Source organism: Pygocentrus nattereri, chromosome 13 (assembly GCF_015220715.1).
Source record: "Pygocentrus nattereri isolate fPygNat1 chromosome 13, fPygNat1.pri, whole genome shotgun sequence".
In the NCBI taxonomy this organism is placed as follows: domain Eukaryota; kingdom Metazoa; phylum Chordata; class Actinopteri; order Characiformes; family Serrasalmidae; genus Pygocentrus; species Pygocentrus nattereri.
In genome coordinates this window covers 14,168,108-14,190,963 of record NC_051223.1, presented here as the reverse complement: position 1 = coordinate 14,190,963, position 22,856 = coordinate 14,168,108, and the positions used below count along the sequence as shown (strand labels likewise).

The 22,856-nt window shown below is 40.4% G+C and overlaps 2 protein-coding genes and 1 long non-coding RNA gene across 5 annotated transcripts; 1 reads left to right on the top strand and 2 right to left on the bottom strand.

The window, feature by feature from the left end:
- Positions 1-239: 239 nt before the first annotated feature.
- Positions 240-4,426, bottom strand: foxj1b (forkhead box J1b). The gene is made up of 3 exons (XM_017705451.2): positions 4,246-4,426; positions 3,023-3,597; positions 240-1,780 (listed from the first exon to the last, which is right to left on the bottom strand). Exons 2-3 carry the CDS (start codon positions 3,545-3,547, stop codon positions 974-976), a joined length of 1,332 nt encoding a protein of 443 aa, XP_017560940.1. The 5' UTR covers positions 3,548-3,597; positions 4,246-4,426; the 3' UTR covers positions 240-973.
- Positions 4,427-6,072: 1,646 nt separating this feature from the next.
- Positions 6,073-10,503, top strand: LOC108431953. Of its 2 annotated transcripts, none has more exons than XR_005131308.1 (5): positions 6,073-6,431; positions 6,939-7,531; positions 9,756-9,866; positions 9,991-10,210; positions 10,298-10,503. It is a non-coding gene; the product is annotated as an uncharacterized LOC108431953 (long non-coding RNA). The 2 variants fall into 2 exon arrangements; XR_001858186.2 differs by having other exon boundaries at positions 9,959-10,210.
- Positions 10,504-11,808: 1,305 nt separating this feature from the next.
- LOC108431952 lies at positions 11,809-21,184 on the bottom strand. 2 transcript variants are annotated; one of them, XM_037544039.1, is made up of 9 exons: positions 20,991-21,184; positions 18,040-18,241; positions 17,556-17,632; positions 17,168-17,420; positions 16,387-16,451; positions 13,705-13,898; positions 13,522-13,608; positions 13,161-13,415; positions 11,809-13,075 (listed from the first exon to the last, which is right to left on the bottom strand). In XM_037544039.1, the coding sequence occupies exons 4-8, from the start codon at positions 17,291-17,293 to the stop codon at positions 13,201-13,203; spliced, it is 687 nt and encodes a 228-aa protein (XP_037399936.1). In that variant the 5' UTR covers positions 17,294-17,420; positions 17,556-17,632; positions 18,040-18,241; positions 20,991-21,184; the 3' UTR covers positions 11,809-13,075; positions 13,161-13,200. The 2 variants fall into 2 exon arrangements, with proteins under 2 accessions (XP_037399936.1, XP_037399935.1); XM_037544038.1 differs by lacking the exon at positions 18,040-18,241 and having other exon boundaries at positions 11,809-13,415.
- Between the last annotated feature and the right edge of the window lie 1,672 nt (positions 21,185-22,856).

Sequence of the window (22,856 nt, the reverse complement as noted above, 5' to 3'; positions counted from 1 at the left end):
AACTCCGGTCTTCAGTGTAACAGGTGGAGATACTGTCCACTATATTAACGAGGACAAGGAATATCCCATACTGGATAGCAAAATTAGCATTATTGCACTATATGTTTTTTGAACAGGTTTGGACAGTTTAGGCCAGAGAAACTTGATGAATGAATGCCCTGATCTCTTATTACTTCACAGAGTTCTTGGGTTAGAAAGGTTTAGGATCTTCTGAAGTACAACCACAACTAAATCACAACTTTCAGATGATTGATCTTTTTATTCAAGTACAGAATATAGTTTGATTTAAGTTGCATGTTAGAATCCATTCTTCAAAAAAAGTCAATACAAATACACTTCTAAAACAGTCCTTGCCATGTTTATGGTATTGCCTTTCACAACTAATCAGAAAATAAAAACAGAACAATGGCATTTAAACAGCTTGTGTAAAAAAGAAAGAAAGAAAGAAGCCTCACATTTCTCACATTGTATCAAATAAATTATAAGGCTGAAATAGAGTAACCAAACTTAAACAGTGACTCAAAGTGCTTGTGCTGGGTTTCTCTGAAAATATTTCTGCAAAGCACTTTGGCTCGTTGCATCCCATTTTTCTTGTGATAGCTGATTTTGTTAAGATTTTTAAAAATGATTATATATTCATATTATAACTTTGTCTAAAATGTCAAGTGAACTAAAACTATATAGATTTTGCTTGATTAACCTACACAAAAATCGATTTGCCACTACTTAGATATGTTCCACAATAGCAATGTGCATCTTGAAAATTAAATCCTCCAACCATGAAAAAAAAAGGAACAAGGATAATCATTAATGTTCAGCATAGATTTCTCAGGGAACAAAAAAATGCAAAAGAAGTAAAAAGAAGAATTATATACCATTTTCCATATTATGAACCATTTCATTATGCTAATGTAGCAAAACAAAAGTCAATAGATCCTTAGACCAGCAGTGAATGAGGAAAGAGTATGAATGTTCATGGAAATGACTCTGCCCTCTCCCATAGAGGCATCTCGGAGAAGAATCCTTCACAGAGACCATAACCCTGGTCCAGAGACAGTGGGATGGCTTGGACTTCCTCTTTAATCTCCCAGGGGTGCTGCTGCTGCTGAGGAATATCTGAAAACAGTGCCATTCCTTCATAATATTGTGGATGGGTCTGTATGTGCTGCTGATGCTGCTGCTGCTGAAAGTCCTCCATGCTGCATCCCAATCCGCTGTTCATCTCCAAGTAAGCACAAGCCTGTTCATCCTCATTGCTGTACCATTTGGGCAGGCTAGGTATATGCTGGTTCTGGGAGGACACCTCCATTTCACAGCCCAGAGAGCTCAGAGCAGTGTTGATATCCAAGTCCTCAAAGGTGCTGCCGTTCCCACTAAGGACATCATCGAAGACAGAAGCCAGGTCAAAGTCCCCCCGGAGAACGTCTGAGCTTTTGATCTCACTGGCCAGCAGTGGCGACTGGGACACCCTCGACAACTTGCCCCCATGCTTGGGAAACACCTGCTTGCGTTTGCTTCCTGCTACAGGCTCTTGGTAGTGGACCATCGCTGTTTGTTGGTTGCGTTGAGGGCTATAAGAAGAACAAGAGGATAGCAATCTGCTCTGTCTCTGGGTGTTGAAATTTGTGGCAGGCATCCGCCTTCGTTTGAAGACCCCATTTACAAACATGTCTGCGTACTGAGGGTCAATCTGCCAGAAGCCTCCCTTTCCTGGCTCATCCTTCTGCCTGGGCACCTTCATGAAACACTTGTTCAGCGACAGGTTGTGGCGAATTGAATTCTGGAAAAGATTGAGACAATTGGATTTGTTAGTTAATATATGCCATTAGTTTAAGATTATTTTCTCAAAATAATTTACTGGTGATTCACTGCTTGACATTTGTCCATTAATATATACCCTTGCTTTTCGGATAATTTCTCAAAATAAGACATTTAAGACATTTTTTCTTAAAATACATTTCAGCACTTCAATACAAATAAATGTACTCAATCAAAAAACGCCAAAGAGCGATCAGTTGTGCTTCACCAAAAAACATCTAGTCCACTGCAAACAGCAAAACTTTTAATAATTCCTAAACTCAGTATGTACATTTTGACAAAATGCACTTTCAAAAATGCTCTGCATTTGCAATTACCCCTAACTTCATACGTGGGTCCTCAGGAAGATCCCATTGTGCAGCAGGTTGAGGTGTCCTCTTTCATTGGCATACAGTGTATGTGTGTCAGGGAGTTGGTGGGGGGGTTGATGAAGGTGGGGGAAGGGAATGATGTGTGTACAGGAGAGCATATGCTCCTAATGAGGCTCTCTTGTAATGCAGTAATGCATGTTTCTTATGATCAGCTGTGCTGGGCTGTGAGTGACGTCCCCTAAGGGTCCCTCATTAAAGAGGTAGGCCCCATAACACACTGTGGTCCCTTTGGGTATCGTGGGTTCAGTTTCCAGCAACAGCACATCTGCAAGGGCTCTAACCTATCTAAACACATTTCATTTATTCATACTGAGAAGCAGAACATTATAGACAAAGGTGTTCAGTTTTGTGCATCTTTATGCTAACTCATGGTAATTGGTTTTCTTTGACCACATACAGTATGAAATGCAATTGGCTCTACAGATCATAGCTTTTGCAATTTCCCTGCCATAAGACTGCTCACCTAAATCTTTCAATCTGCATAAATTATTGACGTAAAAGATGCTTGGCTAAAGCAAAATTTTCTGAGAACTCAACACAGAATCAAACTTTTTTTTCTTTACATTCAGATTAAAACAAGCCTTAACTATTTCTTTGCATTACATGTATAATAAGTAATAATAAGTGCTAGCTTATTACTTATTTAACCTATTTGAAAAACAGCAACTGCCCATTACATTGTGTGAACATTTTATGATGAATAGACCAACTGAAACATTTTAAAATGACTTAATCTTTGTTAATGTACATGCAGTTAAAAACACATTATGGCTTCTAAAGTTAACATTTCTGAGCTATGAGGTAATATTTCAAAACATAAATACACCATTTACCTGCCAGCTTGGCTCAGCGTGTCTGTAGTAGCAGAAGTTCTCAGTGATCCAGCTGTAGATGGCAGACAGGGTGATTTTAGTCTTCTTGCTGGCCTGCATGGCCATGAAGATTAACGTGGCATATGAATAAGGGGGTTTGACATGAGGGTTCGTTTTGTAGTCAATTTCCTCACTGTGGCCATAGAGTCCAACCTGTGGATGGCTGTAAGTGCTACAGGCTGGCATGGGATTTCCTGGGGGCTGAGCCATGCCCATGGCTGCTGTGTCCCCAGCAGGGGGGCTGGAGGGTGAGTCAGAGCTCCCCGAAGGGTTCTTGGGCTGAGGGAAGTGCTGCGGGTGGCATCCAAAGCTTGGAGACCTTTCTGGATTGGCACTGAGGATGGAGAAGTTCTGAAGCCAGTGAAGGCTGGTGAGGCTGTCGTCCAAACTCACAGAACCACTGGCGTTTTCACAGTCCTCTGGATGAAGCAGCATCCATTTCTCCTTAAATTTGTTGGCAATCTCAGGCCTTGTTAGTACTGGCATCTTGGACAGAAACACGTCTAAACACCTCTAAGGGATTTTACAGTGGATATCTAGAAGATGTGTGGAAATTACAGACAAGTTACAAAGAGAAAATAAACACCTGCTAAGTATGTACAACATATAAGGTCTTGAGATACCAAAAAGAGACACATACATTAGGGTGGACTGAGGTATAAGAGGCAATCAGGTTGTAAATTATATCTTTAAAAACTCCTGTTTATTTGATATTCAGATGATGCTTCCTACTGTATTTTTTCTTAGCAAAATGAAATACTGTAAATTAATTACATTACCAAAAGACATTTTAATGGGAAACTGAATATAGGAATGATTTTGAAAAACTGAAGATGGCCCATATTTCCTAGCACATTATTGGATATTCTAATACCTGAATTGACCCTACTCAGAAAAAGAAAAAGCAAACAGAGACCTACACATTTTGTGGTGAATACGGGGACAGAGTTTAAAAACACTGGAACTACTTTATTCTCTCTGAATATGCAAAAGGTAACAGCGTATACTAAATAAGATGATTAAATCACAACTTTAGTGGGAAAATTAAACAAAAAAAACATTGCTTTATCGTTCAGAAACTAGAAACTAGTTACCATACTACCTTATAAAACGTTAGATCCCTTTTTAGATAAGGCTGCATGATCAAAGTAAGGTAAAGCTACTGTAAAGACGCATTTTCTTACCTTGGTGATAGAGTAAATGCAGTGGAGCTGGAGCTGCGTCTCAGTCCGTTAGCAGATAACGAGGCAGAACAACAAGTGCACTCGGATGCTGCACTCGCAATCACTCCATTCTCATGTGAAAAGAGCAAAGATTAGAATCCACCTTCAGGCTACGGCATCCAAAATGTCATGGTGCACGGTGTGAGAGAGTGAGGCAGGCTGGAGGAGGCTTTACTGCTTCTTAATAGCTCTTTAAAAAGAGGCGCATTCTGATTGGCTCGAGTATCACGTAGCACAGTCTGGTGGCACAGTCAGACACACTGAGGGGAGTGTCTCTACCACAACATTATCACAAACGGTAAAGCGAGGTCAGCTCTGGCATACATCACTCTGATCATCAGTGGCTTCCATCATTTCATAATTACATGCGTATATTGTAATAAGGCGTAGAAGCTGAACTACAAAGTCTATTGGTGGTTCCATATCATTCCATACACTGGGATCCTGTCCTTTAAAATGAATCGAGGACCTCCCCTGTTTAATACTGACTGTTTGAGTTTGGTATGTGTCCGTTGAACGTGTGTGGGGTGCAGTGGTGGTGTGAAGTTTTCCCGCCTCGGGACAGCGCTGGTTGTAGATACATGGCGCGCAAACACTGACAGAAAGGCGCTAAAAGTGTAGAAGCAAACGCGCCACTTGTCCCGCCTTCGCACGCACTTTTCCTCCTCACGCTGTACACTCACACACATAGACGCTGCATGCCCTCACAAATTCCGTCACTTATTTATCCGTCGTTAAACCAGTAGTTGGGCAGACTTTTTGAGTGATAAAATCATGTATACATGCTTTAATATGGAGGTATCTATGTTGCAAAACTTGAGAACCTGTGGGACTTGATGTGAGAACTTGTAGAACTGAAATCTGAATTTGCACGTAAACATTTTCACTGGTATGTGATATTCTGGTATGTGATATAAATTTGAAGTCACAGAGAAAAAGTCACATCTGTGGACGAATACCAAGTTAAAAACAAGTGTATTTATTTGTACACAGAGTCATTTTTTGGTCTACAACCACAAATTCGAGCCCACAACCTCTTAAACACGACCGCACAACTTCAAATCTGCTCGCCTCGACTTTTACAACACTTCTCTCAGTAGATTGCTGTAAAACCGATTTGTGCACTTGTAGCTGCATCATTGAGGGAGCAGAGCTTGGAAGGGGTGGCGCCAGTGTTGCCAACGCCACAGTAAGGAAAGTAGCTATTGGCTGTCCTAAAAGTCGCTAGAAGTCGCTGAATGACGCCATCGCCTAATTTGCATAATAGTCTATTTGCGTGTATTTGAAGCCGTAGAATAAAGGAATAACGTTGTGGGAGAGAAGAAAGTGAGTAAAAAACATCCTTAATGTGTTAGAACTACAAATTAACTGAATAAATGAATTTCTGTTGATTCTTTTTTTTGCCGTCACTTCTAAAAATAACTTAATGACTTTAATGCTTTGTCTAGACCCACACTACATAAATCATTTTAACGTAAATTACAGAAATCAATTTTGTCCTGTGTTATTAAATGTTAGCATATCAAATTTAATCAAATGACTATTGTGTGGGGTGGAACTGCTACTCTACGCTCAACCCTCCTCCTTTATCCGGGCTTGGGAATGGCAAAGTGACCTTAATAGAGACTCTTTGACAGACTTAGTTTTTTTCTGTCTTTTTTTTTCAATTTTTAAATATTTTTTTAATTTATATTTACATCCCGTTCTGTGAATAGGGGGCGAGGTCAGCGGCGGCTTTAGGCATGCGCAGTTCATTTGCAGTGTGGCCGTGGAGCGGTGTGGGTCTGCTCTGACTGTGAGAGTTGTGAGACCCGCCGCTCGCTGAGGACAGTAACTGAAGAAGGAGTGTGTTCACCTCAGAGTCTCCAACAGTCTCCAACAACACCAGAAAAAGTCGCTAGATTTGTCGCTAGTCGCTTAAAAAAAAGTCGCTAGAGGAGTCTGAGAAGTCGCTAAGTTGGCAACACTGGATGTCGCGATGGGGTTGAGACGTTATTCATTACCAATCAAATAAGCTTATTTTAGCGCAAAAAAAGAACAACTCATGGGCGCCGCCGGGCGAAGCAACCCACGTTGCACAACGCCAATTAGTTAACTAACTAAGAAAGCGTCCCTGCTGTTGGATTATGGAACGACGAGCTCAGACGGTAAATTTATTCCCAATTTTGGTAACGTTAATGCTAATGTAAACATTATTATTATTATTATAAATCTATGTCTTAATTTTCGAAATAGTGTTGCCATGGAGGTAATAGTAGATGATGACTGCACGCTAGCTAGTTATCGAAGCTTTTTAGCTAATGCGTTTACATGGAAACATTTTCATAACATTAGTTAAATGTAAAAACCCACTATGATGGTTTTCACATTCAGAGTTAGATAGTTCGATCCAACATCCAGGATTGGTATAGCTAGTTATGTTTCTGGAATTTTTGGTGACAAGTTGGTGGGGCTAGCTTTTTACATTTAGAATAGGATGTAATGTTAATTTAATGTTAATTAGCGTTAGCTAGAAAAGAAATTGATATGTACTTTGTTTCGTATGTCCACTATATCCTAGGAGTCATTAAGTAAACTAAAGTATTTTGCTGTAGTATGGAAACATCTGTATAATGTGGGCTAGTATTAATTAACCTATTTTATTTTGCTTTTAGGAACTGTTCCTCGGCCATTTATTGGAAAGGCTCCATACTCGACTTCGGAGTTGGCTTGACCGTATTCCTCTTGATGTAGTTAGATTACTTAGAATTTGTGTGTTCACAGAAGCTGGTACTCCTTAGTTCAGTCTCAACTCAAGTAGATGTTCCTCAAGGTGTTTATAACGCACTTGCAGAGGTCCACCAGATGGCATGCAATCTAAATAACAAGGAGACCTGCATCACTATTGAGCATGAGAAGGGAATGAATGGCTGTTGGGTCTGTCAAGATTTACAGTACACAGGCGTATGGCAGAGTGGGGGTTATCTGTGTGGGCAGGCTTCAGCATCTTGACTGATGAGGAACTGGACTCCCTAGTATCAACAATTCATGCCAAAAATTCAAATGCAGGATATAGAATGATGATGGGTTTGCTGAGGGCACAAGGACTTTGTGCGTAGTGGGAAAAAGTACATTCTTCAATGCACCGAGTAGACACCATTGGCATAATTTCCAGAATGTCAGAGTTGGGCTGTGTGATCAGAGGAACATATTCTGTGACAGCCCCAAAGTCACTGATGCACATCGACACAAATCACAAGTTAATAAGGTTTGTATAATGAATATAAAATAAGTAGTAATATATACTTCGAATTTATCTTGGGCAGCAACTGTAGTAAATTTAACATATAATTCATTAACCAAGGTACAACACGGTGATCTTTGGAGGCATAGATGGCTTCTCTAGGAAAGTAATAATATAATTATTTTTTATTACATGTATGTGTTACAATATATTACATAGCACACAGTGAGTGTAATTATTTGAAGTAGTCCTATAATAGGCCTAGTTGATAGCCATACATATAGCTGTGTATCATAGTGAGGATATTGATCATCAGACAAAATTAATTCAAAGATTGAAGTCAGGAATGCCTTTGTTTACATCTGTTTATTTTCTTCATTTGTATTCTTAATGTAGATAATGTACAGGGGTTGGACAATGAAACTGAAATACCTGTCATTTTAGTGTGGGAGGTTTCATGGCTAAATTGGACCAGCCTGGTGGCCAATCTTTATTAATTGCACATTGCACCAGTAAGAGCAGAGTGTGAAGGGTCAATTAAGGGTAAGAGCACAGTTTTGCTCAAAATATTGCAATGCACACAACATTATGGGTGACATACCAGAGTTCAAAAGAGGACCAATTGTTGGTGCACGTCTTGCTGGCGCATCTGTGACCAAGACAGCAAGTCTTTGTGATGTATCAAGAACCACGGTATCCAGGGTAATGTCAGCATACCACCAAGAAGGACGAACCACATCCAACTGGATTAACTGTGGATGCAAGAGGAAGCTGTCTGAAAGGGGTATTCGGGTGCTAACCGGGATTGTATCCAAAAAACATAAAACCATGGCTGCATTAAATGTGCACCTCAACTCTCCTGTTTCCACCAAAACTGCCCGGCGGGAGCTCCACAGGGTCAATATACACGGCCAGGCTGCTATAGCCAAACCTTTGGTCACTCATGCCAATGCCAAACGTTGGTTTCAATGGTGCAAGGAGCACAAATCTTGGGCTGTGGACAATGTGAAACATGTATTGTTCTCTGAGGCGTCCACCTTTACTGTTTTCCTCACATCTGGGAGAGTTACGGTGTGGAGAAGCCCCAAAGAAGTGTACCACCCAGACTGTTGCATGCCCAGAGTAAAGCATGGGGGTGGATCAGTGATGGTTTGGGCTGCCATATCATGGCATTCCCTTGGCCCAATACTTGTGCTAGATGGGCGCGTCACTGCCAAGGACTACCGAACCATTCTGGAGGACCATGTGCATCCAATGGTTCAAACATTGTATCCTGAAGGCGGTGCCGTGTATCAGGATGACAATGCACCAGTACACACAGCAAGAATGGTGAAAGATTGGTTTGATGAACATGAAAGTGAAGTTGAACATCTCCCATGGCCTGCACAGTCACCAGATCTAAATATTATTGAGCCACTTTTGGGTGTTTTGGAGGAGCGAGTCAGGAAACATTTTCCTCCACCAGCATCACGTAGTGACCTGGCCTATCCTGTAAGAAGAATGGCTTAAAATCCCTCTGACCACTGTGCAGGGCTTGTATATGTCATTCCCAAGACGAATTGACGCTTCATTAGCCGCAAAAGGAGGCCCTACACCATACTAATAAATTATTGTGGTCTAAAACCAGGTGTTTCAGTTTCATTGTCCAACCCCTGTATCTTGGTGTGTCAAATAACAATTTGGCTTCAAAACTCTGGCTTTCTTCAGTGATGCAGTTCAAAAGTTTGGACTTCCACTGAGGTAAATAAAATTAAAAACAAAACAAAAAAAAACCTTGTCAAGAAAACCAACATTACCCTACATGAATATTTATAAATGCTTATTCCAGTAGGCATCTGTCAAAGGCTATAAAGCCTCAGTTTGACAAATGCAACCTTTATAGCCCACTTGAATAAGCATTTGTAAACCATTTATGTAGGACAGGGGTGCCAGTCTTATCCACAAAGGGCCAGTCTGGCTGCAGTTTTTCATTCAAAACACCTGATTCCATTTAATCCGTTTCGGTCTTTAAACTGCTGTTCATGTTCTCTCCGGCTTTGTTGAATTAAAAAACCTGCAGCTACATAGGCTTTTTGTGGATAAGATTGGAAACCCCCTGATGTAGGGTTATGTCATTTGTCATGACAAGCTTCTGCTCAGTTGCAGTGAAAAGGCACATTAGTATTTGCACCCAAGATTTGTGACCCCCCTCCAGAAAATCACATTCAATCATATGCAGTGTTTTGTTGCCAAATTTGTGTTTTAACAGGGTGTGGGGCGACCATGGAGCAGAGACTATTGATGTGGCTCGTGTTATGTTGTCCGTTAGGGGAACGGGAAGGAGTAGCTTTATTGCAGGCAAAAGCGTCCACAATCAAAGGTAATTATGAATAAACCCTTATGAGTATCTACAACTCCTACACAACCAGTGTGTCTGATGGCTTCTTTTATTTATTTATTTTTTGTAATCAGAATTGAGCGCTAGTGGTGTGATGTGTTCACAGCAGTGACCAGCCACTTCTACAACGTCCTGCATGAGCCTGATGAGGGTCATCTTGATCTGTTCAGCAGCCTGCACAACTGCCATAATGACTTCATTCCATGCCTGCAAGCCCACCTTGACATTTTCAGAGATGGTTGGGATAATTATCCTATTTGGGCAACCTCTCTCCTAATCAGCTGTGGCACCTGGGACAACAATATCACTCTCAAGAGAGTGATGAAGTAAGTATGACTAAACTTGAAAGCTTTTCCCACATTTATGTATACATTTGTTGTTCCAGTCACTGAAGCTGAAATTTTATTTAACAGAATCTGAACATTCCACAAATAGACTGGGAAAGCAGTGGACTTCTGCCCAGTGATTCCAACTCTGGCATCCAGGTCCCTAAAATTGAATGCCCACTGACAGCTGATGAATTTGCTGGACTAAAGTCTACTGTAGAACGTCAACAAGAGTCAAGAGAGTCAACAAGTTTTGGTGGCAGTATTTATTTAGCAGCACTGCAGTACATGCAAAACATTGGTTACAATTAATAATTGTTTTTTTTTGTTTTTTTTTTTAAATCTCAACTAAATCTGCCTAAAGAGCTATTAAATGGCTGAATAGTTTTCCTAAAACATTTAAAAGGCTGGAAACATCTAAAACATTTTAAATTTGGACAATGAAAAGGTTTCAAATGACCCAACATGTTTAACATGAATTGACATAACAAAAAAGTCTAAGTAAAATAAAAGGTTGCATGTTTAAACAGTGTGTATTTCATAATTGCAGTATTTGGGGGAAGGGCAACAGTGCAAAAATGAACTCGGAACAGTTGGAACTTTTCTATCCCAAGATAACACACATACATGAGTAAGTGATTAAAGTGAAAAACAGAACCCCTTACCACATGATGCTTCTTCCCCTACATAATTGTATCAGTCCAAACCCACTGTCATTGCAGGCAATACAACCTTTCAAATGATCAGTGACCAGGTAAGCGCAGGATACGAAAGCAGGTGGATGATGATGGATGGGCTGCCTGCACCACTTCTACTTGCATGTCTTTCATGGGCAGTTCCCAGCCCACCCAGAATTTTACCAGCTGCTTCAATTTGTCTTCGGTTACTGTAATTTAGACAAATAAAAGTTGAAGCTCTACAGCATGCATAATTAAGAACTGGTTTGCAAGAACCATACAAACTAATTTGTATTAACCAAAACCCTTTAAAAAGACAAAAATGTTAGTGTTTTTTCTGACGAATTTAGACCTCATTTCACACGCCACCCCACCTGTCCGTTTTGTGCCTTCAAGCCTAGGGATAGGATGTCCTGATTTTTTATTTATTTTTTTATTTATTTTTTTTTTGTTAGAGTGGTAGGGTGAATTTTTAGAGATACATGGTCTTCCAAACAGATTTTTCAGGAGCACACTCGGTGTTCTGAGAAATTTCTCTGAATGCAGTGTGAATCACATCACTGGCAGGATGGCTGTGCAAGTGACCAAAGAAACCCACAAATGCAAGTAATTTGTAACACCGTTCCTATGTATTATAACAAGCATTAAAAAAATTGCTAGTAGTAGCTGAAGTCGTGGTAGCTAGCTAGCTAAATTTTCTGTTCCGCCTTAAATGGTGCATAATCCAAATGGTTTCATATAACCGAAGAGTCAGACGTGGGTGATGAGCAATTATCACATCCCCCTCTTTGAAAGCATATGATGCCCTAAATGTAACTAAAGCCCAGCAGCAACATGGCTGAACTACATTTTTACATTTACGGCATTTGGCTGACGCTCTTATCCAGAGCGACTTACAATTTGATCATTTTACACAGGCAGGCCAAGGTGGTGTTAGGAGTCTTGCCCAAGGACTCTTATTGGTATAGTGTAGGGTGTTTGCCCAGGTGGGGATTGAACCCCAGTCTACAGCGTAGAAGGCTAGCAGCTGTTAATTAATGGTGTGTTTTTTGAGGGTTGGCCCATTGTGTAGGGGAAGATTACAGACATTACTCCTTGCAACTCACTCCCAAGGGGCAAGGTGACACTCAAAAACAAGGAGTAAAAATATTATATGGGTATGGGCCTTTGTTACATATGCCCATTGCTGTCTTTTGCAGATTGAAATAGATCAATTCCCCCTTTTGGTGCACATACTATACTATCCTATACCACCATGATAGAATATTCAACTAAAAATAGATATTTCTAAAATACTTTAAAAGTTACAAATCATCTTACAAATGGGATTCTTTATGTTAAGTTTACTTTAAAATACAAAAGTATAGTTTTGTGTGTGCTCATTAAAGCATATGCAACCTCAAAAAACAAAATGTTACAATACACCTGCCTTTGTGGTTAAGAAGGTGAATAATCCTGCATTACATGACAGTCTGAGGGACTCACTGTTAGTAATTCAATTAATAAGAAATTAATAAGGAGAAAAGGTTAAAACATTGCTTTAAGGCAGTTCTGCATTTTTGTTGTATAGCCTTAAGGAGATCAATAGCTTGTAGAATATATACAAAACATTTTCTGTGCAAGAAAAATAAGAGATTTCATATTTCACTATTCCCTTGCTGGTAGCTACAATGGCAAATACAAAGGAAGAGGTCTGACAAGAAAAAATACAAGTCTTCGTGGTGCTATGGTTTAAAGGGGACCCTGACTGTTAAGGCTGTTCAGTTCAACGTTATTAAAATTATGTATAAACCAAATAAATGTTTTGTTCATTATTGACAAAAATGGCAACCTACTAGTATAGAAATTGTCTATATTTAAGTATATTTTTATCATAGTAGTACTGGACATATACACAATATGGCATATCTTGACATGTCTTTACAGTCAGGGTTCCCTTTAAGGTATCATTATGAGCCTGCATAGCGATACCCAACTTCACCAGCCTCAGTTTTAACTGGCTAACTCTCAACAGAAAAGCATTGGTCTTTTAAACTTACAGCATGATGAAACAAACTGTGCAAGAGCAAGGTACGGTTTGTTGCTGTCAGTAAAGGAAGGTCCCAAAATAATGCCAGCTGATTAACAGCTCCCCTCTGGTCCTCATTAAGCTTTTCATCTTTCTTCTCATCATCTGACTGCCCGTTGCCTGTATATAACATTATGCATAAAGATGAAACAACTTGAGTGTGCTTGAAATGGCATATGCACTTCCCATTACACTCCAAACCTACAAGCTGTAATGTCTCTTGTATGTCATTGTCTACTACATCTTCAAGCAGGATAGTTGCGGTCTGTGGGGAACCAATATAATAGTACATGGATAATTGCTGGGCTGAGACCAGCAAGCAGGAGGCCACCATGGAGGAAAGAGTGGCTGATCATCCTTACTGCCATCAAGAATAAATCATTCTGCACATGAACTTGAGAGGTGGATGGGACTAGGTGATCAATTTGTCCCTCAAAAATCACAGTGCTGGTTCCATTTCCTGCAGGAAGAATGACAAGCATATGGTATATATTTTTATTTTATTCATGCAGTTATTGCACAGAAAAGTGCACCTCTTTTATAAGAACACTATTTGAACGACTAACCAAAATCTGTGATGAATCCACTTCGCAATTTGTGCATTACAAGGCTGAAGAGATGGCGTTTAATACCCTCTCCAGTGGCTACATCACCTTTTTTAAAAGAAATTTAAAAAATGTATCATATAGTTTGAAAGTAATATAATTTAAAGCTAATTTAAGAACAAATCATTTAAAAGTTCAGTTTACCTTCCAGTTTGCAATAGAGTGGTCTGGCCCAGTCTATTTTAGGGACCTTATAAAAGCTGATTATTCTTTCCTCCTGATCTTCCACGTCCTCTCTTATATCCATTCTGAACTTCAGTGGTGGTTCAGTTTCTTTTTCATGCAGCAAACCTTGTACAGCACTGCTGCTCTTTGTGGAACTTCGGCCCTCTTCCATGCTGGGACAAAAAGTTACACATTTCTATCGAAAAATAAACAAATAAATTTACCAATAACAATCTTCAGGCATTGCAGCTCTGTTGACTCATGTTCTGCTGTGTCAAAAGTGGACAGGCCAACAGTACTGTTTTCAGATGCAGTAACCACTGGTAATGATGTACTTTCTTCAGTGACATTCCTGTTCATCATTGTGAAATTCACTGGAGGAAAGCTACAAAGAAAACTAATTTTGAAAGGAACATCTTTTAGGAATACTGGATAGACACACACACACACACACACACACACACTTTTATATAAAAATCTATATAACATATTGATTTATATGTTTACTACATATAAATATGCAGTAAACATATTTAGTTTCAATTCAAAATACAGTATGTTCTCTCTCATTTAATGCACTTTCTTATGGCTTGAACAAATGATCTATTTAAATTTCATCTGTCATGTTGATATACCACTAGCATGTTTACAATACTTTTCTCTATATGAACATGCATGGTAAGGCATTATCTCAGCAGCAAACTGCTCTCCACATACTGGACATGAATCCTGGTTAGGGCAAAGTACAAAATGATATTAACTATTATTTGTATAAAACCAGTATACAAATAATAGTTCATATTATTTTGGCCTGCTAATATTAGTTGGCCTGTAGGACACCAGAGGCAGCTGGCAGGTATCGACAGGCCAAGCGATCTGCAGTTTCAGTCGTTGCCAAGGCAAAAACCTGGATGTGGGAAGAGTTCGGTGAGGCCTTGGAAAGTGACTAAGTCGGCTCCGAAAAGATTCTGGCAAACCGTCAGGCGACTCAGAAGGGGAAAGCAGTGTGCCAATAGGACTGTATATAGTGGAGATGGTGTGCTGCTGACTTTGACTGAAGACGTCATTGGGCGGTGGAAGGAATACTTTGAGGACCTTCTCAATCCCACCAACACTTTTCTCCAGTGAGGAGGCAGAGTCTGGAGACACGGGAATAGGCTCGTCCATTACTGAGGCCTAAGTCATTAAGTCATTAAGGTAGTTAAAAAGCTCCTTGGTGGCAAGGCTCCAGGGGGGGATGAGATCCGTCCCGAGTTCCTCAAGGCTCTGGATGTTGTGGGGCTGTCTTGGCTGACACGCCTTTTCAACATTGCGTGGACATCGGGGGCAGTGCCACTGGATTGGCAGACTGGGGTGGTGGTGCCTCTTTTTAAAAAGGGGGACCGGAGAGTGTGTTCCAACTACAGGGGAATCACACTCCTCAGCCTCCCTGGTAAGGTCTATGGGGTACTGGAGAAGAGAGTCCGGCTTATAGTAGAACCTCGGATTCAGGAGGAGCAGTGCGGGTTCCGCCCTGGTCGTGGAACACTGGACCAACTCTTTACCCTCTCCAGGATTCTGGAGAGTTCATGGGAGTTTGCCCAACCAGTCCACATGTGCTTTGTGGATTTCGTGAAGGCATTCGACTGTGTTCCCCGGGGTATTCTGTGGGAGGTGCTTCGGGAGTACGGGGTACATGGCTCTTTGCTACGAGCCATTCAGGCCCTGTACAAACAAAGCAGGAGTATGGTTCGCATGGCCGGCAGTAAGTCAGACTCGTTCCCTGTATGAGAGGCTGGACAGTAAAGAAGGAGTAAAGGACTCAGTGTAGAAAGGTGAAGAAGAGGGTGCAGGCAGGATGGAGTGGGTGGAGACGGGTGTCAGGGCTGATGTGTGACAGAAGGATAGCAGCCAGAGTGAAAGGGCAGGTTTACAAGACAGTAGTGCGTCCTGCTATGATGTATGGTTTGGAGACTGTGGCTCTGTCTAAAAGACAGGAGGCTGAGCTGGAGGTGGCGGAGATGAAGATGCTGAGATTTTCGTTGGGGTGACAAGGATAGACAAGATTAGAAATGAGCGGATCAGAGGAACAGTGAAGGTGGAGCAGTTTGGAGATAAAGCCAGAGAGGCCAGGTTGAGATGGTTTGGACATGTGTTGAGGAGGAATAGTGGATATATTGGGCAAAGAATGTTGGAGATGGAGCTGCTGGGTAGAAGGAGAAGAGGTAGACCTCAGAGAAGGTTTATGGATGTACTGAAGGTGGACATGGGGATGGTTGGTGTAAAAGTAGAGGAGGCAGTGGATAGGGCAAGATGGAGGCAGATGATTCACTGTGGCGACCCCTAAAGGGAGCAGCCGAAAGAAGATTTGTATAAAACCAGTGTTTCCCAGCCCTGAAACTGGAGGGCCCCTCACCCTGCACATTTCAGTGCTTCAATGGCTCTTAATACCTGATACAACTAATTAGCCCATTTAACAAACCCTTCATGACTTTAAGTGGGTGTGTTGGAGCACAACCACTAAAATGTGCAGGGCAGTGGGTACTCCAAGATCTAAGTTAATATTATTTCTTGGGACCTGCTTGGGAGTTTACTCACAATTAGCCTGATTATTACTTGATTCCGTAACAAACTGTCAGTGGTTTTATTTATTGTGAATATCTAATGTGAATATCTGCTTACCATACAAATAACATCAGTCTCTTGGCTTGGCTGTTCTCCTGCAACATATCCAGAATCCTTGAATCCTTGAAAAACAATACACACAAATGTATGCCATATGAGCACCTTTTGCAACAAAGTGTAATACAGCAAATGAATTAAAAGGGCAAGATGTTCTGGGTTTCTGTATGCCATAGCAGCTACATTGGCTTACTACATTTTAGATGGCTGACGGTCTGAATCCTGATACAGACGGAAGAGTGTACTGCATCTAAGACACCCATAAGTAGCTGCAATATAAGTCATGCTGACTACACCAAGGAACTAAAATGATAAAAATTCAAAGGAGTGGCAGCGTAAAGAGGATACAGGAAGTTTTCTTTATGAAGTCCAATGCTGCACTCTGCAATTATGTGACGAATTACCAGAAGAATAACGTATTTTAAAGAAATATAATTTAGGATATGTCTGTTATAACTACAGATGAATGTGAAATGGGATCTTATTATAGTAGTATGGTAATTAAAAGCAGAAGCACTACTAGCGCTTGCTTAAATCATGAACTGCACTAAGACACAGCATTAGCTGCATCTGATTGACTGCACACAATGATCTCAATGGCACTCAAATGTGATTGTTGCCAAGCTCATTTGGGTCTCATGATTTTATCTACATTAGAGTTAACTTGTTCATACCTGTCCAAACAAGCTGAAGAGACAAAAGTACTACAGTTTAAAAAAAAAAAAAAAAAAAACTTATGTATGAAACTGAGCTTGCTTGGAAAATGTATTATGTCACTTACATCATCTAGCTGACAGGATTCAATGTGAAACGGCAGCAACTGAAGAGGAACTGATGTACCACAAGTCATGCAAACACTTTTTGGCATGTTCTTGAATTCCAGGGCATCATATGTCAATGGGGTCATGCCAATTTTTTCTTGAAGGGGAACAATGTAGATGATGTTCTTGCCGTTGTTTAAGGAGGACTTCAGTTTTTTTGCTGTGTAGCCCTGGGAACCTTGGGATAGGAGTATTTTTTTTTGTCCACTGCCCCTTTTGAAAATAAATATTTGTTATATACTGAAAGATCAGTCTTCATTCCAACATAACGACATTAAATACCAAAATGCAAAAAACTTCAAATGTGCAGTGATTTATTCTTTCCCCTATGTAACGTCACAATCTTACCTGCTGCTTTGTGGAGAAGCCAACCACCAACGCAAATGTTGCAGCTTGGGATATTCCTCAAGCAGTACTCTGGTGATCTAAAGAATAAAACAAAAAATATGCAGAGTTGGGCAGTATGACAATATTTATAGTTTTTGTGATGAAATATGCCACAAAGTGTCACAATATGCTTCTCTGAGCATACTGTAGATATCATGGAGTACTTAACTTGCCTGTTTCATAACAAAGAGAGCATAATTAGTATTGCTTAATTAGATTTAGTTCAGCACAATGTGTGAAGTGAACAGAAATAATTGAAGTCATAATTGTTGATAGTATTTTTAAAATGTGGCACACAGTGCTAACTGACTAAAGAAAATCAGGTTAATTTGTCGATACACTAATTAAAAAGACAAACATCGTGTGAAAGGGACAAACGTACTTGTGTAATACAAACTGCATTTGGAAAAATACTGTTTACTGTTAATAATAGTTTACTGCTAACCTCAGAATGATCAGCATCATCAGAAATGTTAATACTTCTTCTGCCTAAACCGACTCGCAATAGCAGAGTTTCATCTTTAGGACTTTTGTTTGTATTTTATCCTTGCAAGCAGAACTGCAGTTGCAGGAACTTGGTCACTCTTGGAGGTTCAAGTGCCTTTCTTTTAGTTCTTGTCCGATTACTGTAGATTGCTGGAAAAGACCTTTAGGGAAATAAAATATTTAGTAATGTAGCTACTGTCGTTGACATGTCATGTTTTTTCAGCAACTTTTAAGAAAGACCTTTTGTTAGTACTAATACTAGATTTGAACTGGGTTGATTTTACTTTATCAAGAGTTCAAGTTCAAAGTGTTTATTGTCATTTGTACAGAGGAAACAGGTTTCCTTATATACAGTGAAAAGCTTACTTTGCTCCTCGCTAAGAATGCCAGATATAACATTAAAAATACAAAGGAGAATATATACAAGCATATATATTAATCAAGAAATAATGCAATGTATAAATTACAGTGGTATGGACGGATAGTGCTGTGCCTTGCCAGGAACATGATTGTCTGCAGCAGAAATGAGTAGTAAAGTGCAATAGTGCAATTGTAAACATGTGCTACAGTTAAAGTGACAGTAGGTGCAGGTTATTCCTGAGGAAAGAGTTATTTACCAGTGGGATACACATCACACGTCTGTACCTAAGTCTGGCAGACCGAAGTGTGAATAGTTATTTCTGATTCAGAACTCTGATTGTGGTGGGGAAGAAGGAGTTCTTTAGTCTGGAGGTCTTGCACATCATGCTCATATACCTCCGGCCTGAGGGCAGAGGTTTGAACAGTCCGTGCTGGGGGTGGGTGGGGTCTTTAATGATGGAGGCAGCCTTCCTTTGGACTCTATGGTTGTAAATGTTCTGCAGAGAGTGCAGTGGAGATTTGGTGATCTTCTCTGCAGTCTTCACCACTCTCTGTAGGCATTTACGATCCATCACGGTAAAGCTGCCGTACCACACGGTGATGCAGCTGGTCAGGAGGCTCTCAATGACGCAGTTGTAGAAGTTGCTGAGGATCACCGGAGACATCCCAAACTTCCTCAGCCTCCTCAGGAAGTACAGCCGCTGTTGAGCCTTTCTGACTAGCTGCTTGGTGTTCAGTGACCATGTGAGGTCCTCACTGATGTGGACACCCAGGTATTTAAAGCTGCTCTCCCTCTCCACCTCGAGCTCCCGGATGAAAAAGTGGCCGATGAGGTCTCCTCTCCTTCCTCATGTCCACTATCAGCTCCTTCGTCTTGTAAGAGTACTTGTAAATTCAGATTTGTGACTGGAAAATTACACACGTACCATAATTCATATCTGTGAAATTCTTACCTGTGCATCTCTTGTTGAACTGTATTTGTTCTAACTGGAAAAATTATTATTGTAAAAATTATATACAAAAACTAGGTAGAACATGTATGTTCGCATGACACTGTCTTGGTAATTTAACCACAGATATGTTTGTATAAATTCAACTTTAGCTGTGCTGCTTTAGGGAATGTGTAAATTCCCCACAAATCAAAATGACAACTGGCTTAATATGGACTGCTTCTGCATTATAACAAGCATATATAAATGTATTTAGCTAGCTACTTTCTACTGTTACTGTTAAGCCACAGCAGTGTGGTCACCAACTCTCTTCCTGGCGATCCAACTTCCTAGAGTTCCCTTCTAAACCTAATCTAGCTAACTTAGTAACCTGCTTCTACTAAACCAACATGACTGCAAAACTGAACACTGCTACACTTATCTGCACCACCTGTGGGTTAGCTAACTAACTTACTGAGCTCTGCAAGAAGGTTAATAGCTAGGAACAGAGTTGGTGACCACAAAGGAAACGTTAACTAGTTATCTAGCGGTGTTTGCTAGCTAGCTACACTTCACAGTTTCTGCGGCAGGCCAACCTCTTAGCTGTGTTTGGGCAAGATTAGCGTCGCTGGTAAGCTACGCGAACTAAGGTATCTTAGCTAGCTAGCTACATAACGTCATTAGAGTTTGAGTCTACACCGATTGGCTATTTTGATCATATTTAATACCGATTACTAAATATCGCTTGTCATGTTTGCAGGTGAGAGGTTGTTTTCCTCCGCGTCCAGAAGTTGTTCTCTTTTTTTGCGCTAAAATAAGCTCCTTTGATTGGTCATAAATAACGTCTCATCCCCATCGCGCCACCCCTTCCAAGCTCTGCTCCCTCAATGAAGCAGCTACAAGTGCACAAATCGGTTTTACAGCAATCTACTGAGAGAAGTGTTGTAAAAGTCGAGGCGAGCAGATTTGAAGTTGTGCGGTCGTGTTTAAGAGGTTGTGGGCTCGAATTTGCGGTTGTAGACCAAAAAATGACTCTGTGTACAAATAAATACACTTGTTTTTAACTTGGTATTCGTCCACAGATGTGACTTTTTCTCTGTGACTTCAAATTTAAAACACAGTGGTGAGAATATCACATACCAGTAAAAATGTTTACATGCAAGTTCAGATTTTAGTTCTACAAGTTCTCACATCAAAAATACAAGTACAGATTTGTTTCACAAGTTCTCACATCAAGTCCTACAGGTTCTCAGGTTTTGCAACATAATTACCTCCATACTTTAACATGTATGACGTTTAATAGAGAAAGGCATTTATTTCACACCTCTGTATTCGACTTTATCGGAGTTGCAAGTATTAGAGTGCCCTCTTGCGGCAATAAAACGTTACATCACCCCTCTATGCGCTCACTCGTTTTGTGCATCCACTGTTATTAAACGGTCCGTACTCGGCTGTATTTTTATGATCTTTGATTCTGATATGTTTTTATTTTTATATTTACTACAATGAAATGAAATGGAATGAAATTCCTCTGATTTCTCAGTCTAATTCAATGACTAAGATTAAAACTAAATAATTCAGACTGGATTGATGTAAAAGAGTGCATCATAGAGAAACTCACCCAGGGAGGTTTTCAGTTGTGGCGATCTGAGCTTGAGGCTGTGACATCTACAACAACAAAAGCGTTTTTTTTTTGTTTGTTTTGACAAAAGAATTGTTTACACCGACCAACCACTCCATTAAGTACACCTATCTTATATCTACACTCATTGTCTGTTTTATCAGCTTCACTCATCATATAGGTGCACTTTGTAATTCTACAATTACAGAAGTCTGTAGTCTCTCTGTTTCTCTACAGGCTTTGTTCCTACAGAGCAGGTATTGTGCTGGTTAAAGTGGATCAGACACAGCAGTGTTGCTGGAGTCTGCTGTGTCCACTCACGGTCCACTCCATTAGACACACCTACTTTGTTGGTTCACCTTGTAGATGTAAAGTCAGAGACAGTAGCTCATCTGTTGCTGCACAGTGTGTGTTAGTCATCCTCAACTCCTTCATCAGTGGTCACAGAATGCTGATGGATAGATACTTTTGGTTGGTGGGCTATTCTCAGTCCAGCAGCGACTCTGAGGTGTTTAAAAACCCCAGCAGCACTGCTGCATCTGATCCACTTGTACCTACACAACACACACTAACCTGCCAAAACCATTACTGCAGTGCTGACAATGATCCACCACTCAAATAATACCTGGTCCTGTGTGGGTCCTGACCTTTGAAGAACAGGATAAAGGGGACTAATAAAGTATGCAGAGAAACAGATGGACTACAGTCTGTAACTGTAGAACTAGAAAGTAGGTCATGGTAAGTGTTACAGATGGACAATGAGTGCCGAAACAAGGAGCTGCACTCAAAGAAAAGGCTGATTGATATTTGTAATGCTGATGTACAATTGTGGTAAATAAAAAAATACTCTTTCGACTCTCTCCACTCTATTTCGTATGTACCTCTCCACCATAAGTCTGTGTTAAAAAATACATTTTAGGCCAAAACCTTAACGAGTTCCTAATGCATGGCCACGCCTTGGTAAGCCGCGATCTCGTTCCCACGCCTTACGAAGTCATGGCCACGACTTAATCATCTCATGTCACGCATTATTTTTATTTATACAGGGTATCACCAGCGGGGCTCCGTAGGGAATTAAAAAAATTCAGGGGATTTCTGTATGGAATTATAGAATAACGTTAGAGGACTGACCATGCCTGTCACTCCTAGACAATTGGATGCTTTAAGCAAAAACGTAGGCATTTTCGCTGCGTCCAGAAAGATGAACAGGTTCTAAAATGAAGGAAAGTTGTATAACTTTGTTATACAAAAAAGAATGAAATAATAAAATGAACGTCTAGAATTCATTATATTCATACAAAAAGTGTTCTACTTTGACTAAAAGACTCGATCTTGCGCCTCATGACTCCGAAAGACTCGAGACCCAAAGTGGAAGAAACGTGGTGAGGCGCCCGACTGACACAGCTGGTAACTGTTCATGTGGATTCGCTTCCTGCTCTAAATGTGATACAGAAACGTCATCAAATGTCTGTTATTGTGTTTGTTTGGCTTATTTCGCTAAGTTCGCCTCCATGAGCTGGAAACAACTGAAGCTTGTTTTACTGGAGAAACTTACCGGGTAAAATGACCATCTCTCTCTCTCTAATTGCCTGATTGTAACAGCTTCTAGAGCTACAACACACGCAACATTAATCTGACTTATATTCGAATTTGCCGTTCGACCTTAAGAGGTGCAGCAGTATTCCCACGCCTGACTGCTGCATCATTTAAGGTGGAACGGAAAATTCGAGGAGGCCAAATTCAGATTCGTACAATCACCATCGTTTTGCTGTCTTTTGTGTAAACTTTGTTCAACATGGTCGTATTGCTTTCTCTTGTTCAATCTAAATTCAAATAAAACTAACGGTTTTTAGTTTGCTGAGATAG